This window comes from Calypte anna, chromosome 3, assembly GCF_003957555.1.
Source record: "Calypte anna isolate BGI_N300 chromosome 3, bCalAnn1_v1.p, whole genome shotgun sequence".
NCBI classification, from domain to species: Eukaryota; Metazoa; Chordata; class Aves; order Apodiformes; family Trochilidae; genus Calypte; species Calypte anna.
The window spans coordinates 75,075,443-75,085,660 of NC_044246.1; the positions used below are offsets into that span (position 1 = coordinate 75,075,443).

The following is a 10,218-nucleotide window of genomic DNA, read 5'->3' on the forward strand; positions in this document are numbered from 1 at the left end:
CTTGTGACTTTCAAGTCCACTGCACCATGAGCTTTGCTGGATAGAAAGGTGAGTAGAGAAGCAGTGCTGGTATACACTAAGCAGGTCTGTTGTATGTTTAATTGCTGCCAAGATACACTTCTTTGAGACCTTCCAGTTGTCTTTGGTTATTTGGGGGGATTTTGGTGGTTTGTTGTTTTGTTAAAAAAAATAATCGAAACTACTAGGTGAATTATACTATGCTTACAAGAAGACCTGTGCCAGATTTCAGGCAGCAAATGGTGTAGTGCTGAGCAAGGTCACTTAATAAAACAGATTGGCATGAGAGGGGAGAGGCAGGCAAACATCCCCTGGTCACACTCCTGGCAATCTCCTGCCGCCTGGAAGGTGCTCCTGCCCCCGGCTCTGTGCCTCCCACCTGGGGATGTCTGCACCCGCGGGGCTGGGCAGGGAACCCGAGTGCTGCGGTCCCCTGCCCGCAGAGCTGCTGCGTCTGTCTGTCTGACTGACGACTGACTGGATGGCTGACTGACTGACAGACCGACTCCTGTGTCCCTCTGCTCCTCTCCCAGACAGATTTGGGTTTTGTTGGACTTTCTCATGACACCCGCAGCTGAATCATAGAATCACAGAATTGGCTGGGTTGGAAGGGACCTCAGAGATCATCAAGTCCAACCCTTGATGCACTACTGCTGCAGTTACTAGACTAGGGCACTGAGTGCCACATCCAGTCTCTTAAGTATCTCCAGGGATGGAGAATCCACTACTTCCCTGGGCAGCCCATTCCAATGCTTGATCACCCTCTCAGTAAAGAAATTCTTTCTAATATCCAACCTAAACCTCCCCTGGCACAACTTAAGACCATGCCCTCTTGTCTTGCTGAGAGTTGCCTGGGAGAAGAGACCAACCCCCCCCCTGGCTACACCCTCCTTTCAGGGAGTTGTAGAGAGTGATGAGGTCTCCTCTGAGCCTCCTCCAGGCTGAACACCCCCAGCTCCCTCAGCCTCTCCTCATAGGATCTGTGCTCGAGTCCCTTAACCAGCCTGGTTGCCCTCCTTTAGACCCACTCCAGCACCTAAATCTCCTTCCTGAACTGAGGGGCCCAGAACTGGACACAGGACTCGAGGTGTGGCCTCACCAGCGCCGAGTACAGGTCCAAATAAATAATAAAGTGCCGGCAAGTGATTCTATTTAAAAACTGGTTGAATTCTTCACCACTTAAGCGCGTTAAACTTTATCACAAACGGGGACCCGAAAATGCTAAAGCCCACCAAGGGGAAGGAGGAGGGAAGGAGAGCTCCGTGTCCGGCGGCTCTGAACCAGCAGCGCTTCTCGCCGCGGGCAGGGATTCATATCCGGATCTGCGCCCTGGGGAGCGGTCGCCGGGCGAGGTGGTGGGACAGCAGCCTTGTGCCTCCACGCACAGCCGCAGCCGGGAGCAGCAAACCCCTTTCGCTGCTTCCTTGGAAGGAGCGCTCAGGCGTTTAGTCTCCAGCCAAAGGCCGGGCCCATCAGTGAGCGGAACCAACCTTCCCGGAGCCCGCCCCGCGAGTCAGCCGGCACCGTGACGCCGCCGTACGGCCGGCACCGGGAGCGGAGGGGGGAGCGGGCGGCGCGTTGGCCGCGATGCTGTGGAGCGGCGGAGGGGCTGCCCGTGCCCTCACCCGCGCCTTCGGGAGCCAACGGGCGGCGGCCGCGCTGCGAGGGGCTGCGGGCGGTGAGCAGGCGGAGGGAGGGCGAGGCGGGAGGGCTCGGCCCCGGCGTGGTGCCGCCGGGCGGCGGGGCCTGGCCGGGCCCGCGTCGTCCCCTACGGCTGGGGTAGCCTAAGGGGGTATAGCTGCACCGGCTCCCGCACTGCGAGGCCCCAGCAAACCTCCCACCGCCTTCCAGCTGGCGCTTGTTTCTGGCAGCCCCTGTCGCCGTCTCCCCGCAGCTTCCCGGCCCCTCCGCTCCCTGGGACAGCGGGCTCCCGGCTGGCCTTGGGAGCGGCCTTCCCGCCGCGGGCTTCTGGGCTGGGGCAGGGCAGCTCTTGTCCCCCCTGTGTCCTGCCGCGTCCGTGCTCACAGTGGTGCCGGTAATGCTGCTCCATGAGCCAGCCTAATGCCAGCCCAAACACTTTGTTCGTTCAACAGGCCCTGCCGGACTCCCCACACGCCCAGCAGAGCTCTCCGGAGGCAGGTGCCCACCCCCTGTCCCTCCTTTAGCCCCCATGCAGACCCTCAGCCCGTAGAGGTGGTATCTGTAGATGCTCTGCCCGAAATGTGTAGGAACACTGCAGCCTTAAATAATCACCCTGTTGCTCTGGGTGCGGTGAGGGGTTGCTGCAGTCTTGGGATTGTTGGTCAGCAGGTAGGAGCTGGGTCGTGGGGGGTGTGTTCTTTCCAGATGGGACCTTGGCAAAGCAAGGATGGAGGGTAGATGTCACCCTTGGCCTCTCTGCACCGTCTGAGGTTTTCTTATGTTTCCTTACCAATCCAAATGATACAAAATGAGTGTGTGGCTTTGTGCTTCTGATCCCACGGTGTAATGAAACAGGAATCAGAGCCCCGGGTTGGTAATAAGCGTGGGTGTGTGTGTGTGTATGCACAGCTTGTGGTCAGAGTAAAATGCTGGTGAAATTATCACTAACTGAACCATTTCACCTACATGAAAAAAAGTTCCTTTTAATCTAAACTCTGAAAAATGTCATTGTACATAACTTGAGAAGTACAGGGTTAGTGACAGATGGTTTATTTAAACTCCACACACTCCCTAAGCATGATACTGGACAAATGGTTAAAGATTTACACGGTTGGAGTTATTTTTGCTTTTTGCCTGTGAACTCTGATAAAACTGATGTTTTCCATTTGATTGCTTTTATTTATGCAGATGACCATGCTGATCTGTCTTTGCAGACAGGCCTGAAGAACTGCAACAGGAAAGGACAGCTGAAACCCTGCAGTACTCAGCCTGTGTCTCTGACTGACATACAAAGCAGCATGTAAGTACTGTATCTAATATAATCCCGTATGACAAGGACTGCAATTTTCTGTAACAGTTTAATTTTACTTAATGACAAATGAAGTTATTTTTAAATCTCACAAACGCCTAAATGTTTGATATGGCCTGATTTTGTTTAATTAATAAATAACATTAAAAGTACAGATGTGCAACTGTCTGTTTTGGAAAATGCATTACACGTACAGTGCAAAAAATTTTTGTCTTGATAATCAAGTATAACTAGAATCTTTAAAGGAACCTGAGGCTTACCTTTTTCTTCTTTTTTTTCCCCTCATTTTCTGATGTTGCAGAATTTGTTTTTTCCCATGTTTCATGTTTCAGCTAACCTGGAATATTGGTATTAGTTGTGTGACATTCAGCTTTTGTTATTTAGGCTTACCATGAAGAGACTTTTCAGCACTTCACATTCATCAGTGGATGCAAAGGAAATGAAGAAATTCCAGCTCCTCGCACATAAGTGGTGGGATGAAGAAGGAGAATATTCAGCTCTTCATTCTATGAATGATATTAGAGTGCCATTTATTAGGTATGGTTTTGAGGACAGATTTTTTTTTTAATATATGTACTATTTTTGCATAACCTCAGTAAATACTATAAAAGAAAAATCGTTACCAGCATTTAAGATAACTGCATATTGCATCTGCTAAGCTTCCTTGTGTCTTTGCCCTTAATCATGTTCCTTTTCTTTCAGAGATACTCTGCTGAGCATGAGAAGTAATTATCATGTGGGAAACCCACTTTCTGGAGTAAAGATTCTTGATATTGGCTGTGGCGGGGGGCTGCTAAGTGAGGTAAAAACCAGTGCTCTCCAGCTTCTCTTGTTAAAAAGTGTACAAAGTTTTGAAATTTTTTACTGTTACGCTGTTTAATTTCTATTCCTGTGAGGAGGAATTTTATCTTCTATGATATATTAGTTGCTACATGGTTTGGAGTGCAGTGCATTGTACAAACCTCAAAGAATATTTGGTTTGTGTAGTGCTGGTGGTTTACAGAAAAGGAATTGGTAATGAGAAAAACTAAAATCTTGGTGTTTGGAAAAATAAGATTACAAACACTAAAGAAGAGAAGAGAATGATGTAAAAGAATGTCTTCTAGTGTTGCTCTGGGCAGTCAATATGAAAACTACAACATTCTTTTTTTTTTTTCTTTTTTTTTTTCTTTTTTTTTTTTCTTTTTTTTTTTCTTTTTTTTTTTCCTTTATATCAGAACCTAGACAAGAATACTTTAATGTGACATTCCTTGTTAAGTATTTTCTTAAGAATATATATAAGAACAAAAAGTAATTTAACAAGTATTTTCTATTGTAAACTTGTTCTTACGTGTTCATTTCTTTGAATTACTTATCTTCAAGTTTTTATATTGGGGTGGGGATTCTTGCCTTTGCTTTGATGTCATGGGAAAAGCATGGAACAACCTGAGACAGACCTCCTGTCTGCCAGGATTGATTCTCCTGGTACAGGAGTGGATTTTACAGATGCTTTGCAAGAAGTCTGCACAATTGTGGGACTGAGAAGTGGCTCTTTGTGGCAGAACCCTTTGGCCACCCAGGCTGTGAGCAGTGCTATATCCTGGGGATATCATATAAATCATATAAACTAGGGATGATTTGTGAATTTAGGCTTATAGATCTGGCTGAGTTACTCTGGGAGCTTCATCAAGATCTGAAATGAGGTGTTACAAAAGGACCCGTGTCTCTTCTTCTTTTTATTTTTCTTCTATTCTGAGCAAAATCCTGTAGTCTTGCAACAGCCTGCTCTTCAGCAAGGCTGGTAGAACTTATATGCTGCCTCAACTTCTCAGGCCAAACAACCGGTGAATTTCAGGCTGGAATAACATACCTGTGGTCATGTTCTGAAGCTGTTTCAGTTTCAGAAGAGGTGATGGCTGAGGTGTTAACCCATGAGTAAGAAGACACTGGAGAAACTTGAGTGACAGCCAAGCCTGATGCTATCCTGGTAAACATCAGTGTTTAGTTCTCAGCCGTGTGAAAGTCCCAGAGATAATAATATATTAAGTAACCATTAAAAAGATATGAGGATTTACCATTACAAGTGGATGTTGAAGAAAGTAATGACAGTAATTAAATATGGCATTGTTTTCCTCCCTTTAAGTACTGTGTTGATTTCCCCCTTTGTTTTTCCTCTGTCAGAAGGTAATTGTGCAGGAAATCCTGATGTGGTGTAACAAAATGGATCTAGAACAATTTGTTCCAAAGGACAGTTTAAACGTGTATATTCCACCATATAATTTTCTTTGCTTTAATAAAAATTTCACAGAAAGCTGCTGGATCAGAGCTCTTAATTTCTTGTTTTCTGATAGATGTTTTCTGCATTGTGTATGTAGACTGCAGAATTACAGACACCTTTAAGTAAATTATTATCGTGCAACAAATAAGTTATACTCTGTATTATTAGCCTCTAGGTAGGCTGGGAGCTTCAGTTACTGGAATTGATCCTCTGGAGGACAACATTAGAACAGCAGATCAACACAAGTCATTTGATCCAGTCCTGGCCAAGAGAATACAGTACAAGTCCAGTTCACTGGAGGAGATTGTGGAAGAGTGTATGGAAACCTTTGATGTAATTGTAGCTTCTGAAGTAGTGGAGCATGTGGCTGACCTTGAAATGTTTATCAAGTGTTGCTCTCAGGTGTTAAAGGTAAGAGAGTTTTTGCTTTCATTATTGGGAGTATTTATCCTCTTTCATTATTAAGGCTTTCATTTGAAGAAACATGAAAACACCCACATCTACATTCATTTCTCTACCTTGAAGTTTGAACCATTCTCCAGAAGTACCTGCCTACATTCTCTTCCATGATGCAGGTACATCTTTCCAACTGCAGTAGCTAAAGTTAGAGGCAATGCATCTCCCCAGCTCTGCCTTAGAAAAGCGATAATGGCATCACCTGTCATTGCAGTGTTGCTTTTCAAGACTTCAGGAAATCTGGTTGCATCTTATTTCACCTGGGTGAGAAAAAACATGGCAGTCCTGCTGCTGATGGACAGATGACTCACAAGGTTCTATGCCAGCTGTAGCATCACAGCAGCTGTGCTCCTGGATTGCTTTTGAAGAGTCATAGTTAGCTTGGAGATGATAAGGTCTTGGTTTATTCCTTGTGATATTATTTCATTCTAAAAAGAATGGTAGGCCCCGTGCACAAGCAGCAACTTTCCTTTAATCGATCTCTCTTTCTGACCCTGTATCTTTTTGACCCTCTAATCATTAAAACAACCACAGCATTCAGCCATCTCACAAATCAGGCAGTATTAAACATTCTATTTTGGTTTTAATTTTAAAAATTACTTCTTTTTACAATAGTTATTGTATAGAATTCAATACCTTTTCTTTATCCATTTCCTGGGCAATATTATGTTGAAATTGACTTGGTTAGATGGTTTGTGGGCAAGGAAATGTTTATCAGATCATCCGAGACCTTGATTATGTTGACCATTTTGATTATGATAGGCATATAGACTTGTAGATAGAAAACTATGTTTTAATGTGAATAAATTTACAGGTGTTTTTAAAATTAAATATTCTTCTAATTGAACATTTTAATATTTTAATCAGCCTGAAGGTTCATTATTCATTACTACAATCAATAAAACACAGTTGTCCTATGTCCTGGGAATTCTGGTTGCAGAAAAATTAATAGGCATTGTACCAGAAGGAACACACGAGTGGGAGAAGTTTGTTCCCCCTGAAGAGCTGGAGAGCATCCTGGAATCAAGTAAGTTTGGGGGAATGCATAGGGATAAGAGATACTCAAATGCTCCCTGTAGAAATGGCTAAAATAGGTGGAATCAGTGCTAACAACAGTGTGCAATCTTTTTTTGTGTGAGTTACCAGTCACCTGTTTGGGGTATCATTTCTGGTTTCAAGACACCACTGGATTTTGCATTAAGTAAGTAAGTGGGAGTCCTAAGAATGCAGAAACACCATTACAGGCGTCCCACTGTTTGATAGCCTAAGTGGAAATGCCAGGGTTCTCCATCCTGTTCTGTGGCAGGCTGTATGCTCTTAAGTCAGATTTGAGAAAATAACTGTATTGGCTTTCCAGGGCTGCACTGCTGCTGTTCCACTGTTTTTTTTTAATTTAATTTTGGTTGCTGCTCTGTGTCCTTCATTCATGTTACATTACTAAAATATTTCTCCAACAATGTGAAGATGGAACCTACCACAGATTTGCTAGTCAGTAGGAGACTGATTTGAAGAAATACTTAAATTGCCCTGATTTGTTTGTTTTTTAAAATAGAGAAAGTGCTGATCTGGGAAGACTTCTGCCCATTGTGCTCCTTTGCTGCAGATGTTTAGAACACTCATGGTGTATTTCACTTTGCTTTAGTTCACTGTGAAGGAGCTGAAGTATGAGTTTAACTACTCTTTTGGCAAGGTCTTCTGGCCCTTCACAGTAATGCAGTAATGAACATGACTAATAGCAATGTACATGCTGGTGGGTCTTTCTGTTCTCCCAAAAGAGAAGCAGGTGCAGTGGAGTGATTTGTTTTGATGGAGTGTTTGTTAGAATTCTGTCTTTCCTCATGTATTCTGCTGGGATACAGCAGTGCACTCAGCTGCTCAGCAGGGAGGGTAAAAGGACTCATTACTTGCACTGAGGCCTTGGTGGCATCCTTCTGCCTCTTTCTTAAATTTCCTGTTGCTAAGGGGAATCTGCAGAATCCTTCCACAGACAGCCTTAAATATTCATTTTGAAGTGTGTAATGTCAGCCTGAAAAATGTCTCCACCTACAGAAAACCAGTCACCCAGACACAGTGTGTCCAGCTGGGGTTCTTAGCACATGGCTTTGCAGTGGCTCACCCTGAAGTGTCCTCACGGTACCCGGCCTGGCACAGAGCTTTGCTGCTGCTGCCAATAGCAGGCTCCACTGTCACCAGTGATGCCCACTGGCACTGCCTGTGGTGGTGCCTGACAAAGGCCAACTTGTGCAGCACTGATCCCCAGCTCAGAGGAAGCAGCATGTTTCAGACTGGTTGTTCTAAAGGGTTCAACGTTGCAGCGACTTGCAGCACATCGGTTGCTTTGTGCCTCTTTTCTCTTCTAGATGGCTTTTCAGTCAAGACTGTGAATGGGATGTTGTATAATCCCCTCTCGGGGTCGTGGAGCTGGATGGAAAGCACAAGCATTAACTACGCAGTGCACGCTGTGAAATCTGGGGCCCAGGCACAGCCAAGCCCAACAGGAGCTCTGTCAGAGGTGGGAAGTGAGCAGCCCTCAGCCACAGCTGGCACTGCCCTGTGACTGTCTGAGAGCTGTGGTGATGGGCTGCCACCAGGAACAGGAAAGAAGGTTTCACCCAGATGGACATAATAAAAAATATTTAAACTGAGGCTTGTTGTTTGCATTAAGAGTAATTATGCTATTTTTGGCCAAATGTTTTAGGGCCGTTTCAGGAAAAAAAACAAGTGCCCATTATCTCAGGAATCATTTAAGACTAAAGTGAGCAAAGCTTTTAAAGACCAAGTACTTTTATAAGAAAGTAGTTTCAAATTGTTGGACAGGGAAATGCTGATTAGACTGTCGATGGCTTTATGCAATGGCATTTTCAGTCCTACTAAGAGACCAGATCTCCACAGAACAATAATTTAAATGTAGAAAGAGTTTAAAAACACAATACGTATATTAAAGAAAATGTCTTGGATATTTAAGTTACTGACCTGAGTCAGTTAAAATCTATGAAACACTTAAAAACCACAAATACTTGTTCCTATATTATGCCTTTTCCTTGAGAGGAATAATAAAAAAATAGACCAGCAAATCTTCCCTCTCTGATCATGCTGTTTCTGCAGTTGAGGTGAGCTAAATGTAGCTCACTAGACCAGTTTCAGCTGGCAGAAGTCTTTTCACCATAAAGGTCTTTGTATCTCTGCCTATTATTTCAACCAAATAAATACTCAAATAAAGGTAAAGTTGTGGGTAAAATTTTACTAAGCCACCAGAGCCTTGTGCTAGGAAAATGACACATTCACAGTCTGTGCTAGAATTGAAATTCTGTACTTACTCAGGCTTGAAGTCCTAGTACCAGGTTAAGGAAAAGTGTTGATTTGCAGTGAAAGAGATGTGAAATGAAATGTGTTGTGTGTATTCTTGGTTGTATCTCTTTGCTTCTCTGCTACTTTTTCTTTCTGATTGTATACAGGTAGAGAGCTGGGCTGGCTGTGTTTTTCTAACTTACAGTTTGCAGGGATTTAACTTTTGCTTTTTTTGGTGGGTGGTTTAGGGTTTTTTGTTGTTTTTTGGGTTTGGTGGTTGTTTTGGTGAGTGGGTATTTTTCTGCTACTACTGCATTTTTTCTGAAAGGTTTGGTGGGCTGACACTTTATTACACATTGACATTCTTGCTGGTTTGCTGTATCTGCATGATACATTGGGATGCAAGTTTCATGATTGATCTGATGATACACAGAAGGATGTAGTTAATTTGTAATGGAAATAATAGTAATTCAAAGGTATTCAGGCCAAAAAGGGTTATCTAGTGTGGTCATTTCCATGACATTAAATTCTTCATAATTCTACTTGAGCTGTCGCTTCGCTTTGGGGAGGAGATTGATTTTCCTGTAAAGAGTTCATTGATGGAGAAGCAACTTTACCAATGAGTAAATTATTCCAGAAGTTGATCAGCTGAAGTGGTCTAACCTCAGGTCCCAGCCAGTGATGTCTTAAAACCTTCATTTTTCTAGGTGAAGGACCTCTCTGTCAGCTGTCTCTGTCTATCTAGTAAGCATAGTTTGAGTAGTTTTAAGTCTTCCACCCCTTCGTTTTCTCATAGATAAGAGGGTTGAGATTATCCCTATAGCTGCTTATTGCTAAAGTGTTTCAGAGTTCATACAAAATTTTGTGGTAAGCACCCTTTTTTAAGCATGATGATGGAAATGGATGCAGCATTTCAGCAATGGTTTCACTAATGCTGTCTGTGGGAGGAGCCACTACCACCCTGCTGCTGCCTGAGGACCTTCTGCATGGGACTCTCTGCTCCAATGGTCAGTGCATGCAAAGCAGTGGAGTGACACTGGGAAGGATGTGAAGCCAGAGCAGATAACCAGCCATCTTTGTTCCTACCTGTGCTTAGGCATGTGAGGTATTATGAAGACTTTGTAAATATCATGTAATAATTATAAAATACAAGTTGACCTGGGAGATTGTAACTTCTCTATTCACGGTGGTGATAGCCCAGCTCTGAGTTGTATGGAATAAAGCAAGCCTGGTGTATGCAGGAACTCTG

The 10,218-nt window shown here is 43.9% G+C and overlaps 1 protein-coding gene across 6 annotated transcripts; it reads left to right on the top strand.

The window, feature by feature from the left end:
• The first annotated feature begins 1,572 nt into the window (after nt 1-1,572).
• On the top strand, nt 1,573-9,079 carry COQ3 (coenzyme Q3, methyltransferase). 6 transcript variants are annotated; one of them, XM_030447935.1, is made up of 8 exons: nt 1,573-1,696; nt 2,112-2,153; nt 2,848-2,959; nt 3,353-3,505; nt 3,671-3,770; nt 5,394-5,636; nt 6,549-6,708; nt 8,042-9,079. In XM_030447935.1, the coding sequence occupies exons 1-8, from the start codon at nt 1,606-1,608 to the stop codon at nt 8,236-8,238; spliced, it is 1,098 nt and encodes a 365-aa protein (XP_030303795.1). In that variant the 5' UTR covers nt 1,573-1,605; the 3' UTR covers nt 8,239-9,079. The 6 variants fall into 6 exon arrangements, with proteins under 6 accessions (XP_030303795.1, XP_030303796.1, XP_030303799.1 ...); XM_030447936.1 differs by lacking the exon at nt 2,112-2,153; XM_030447939.1 differs by lacking the exon at nt 2,112-2,153 and having other exon boundaries at nt 1,584-1,696; nt 2,874-2,959.
• Nucleotides 9,080-10,218: the final 1,139 nt, after the last annotated feature.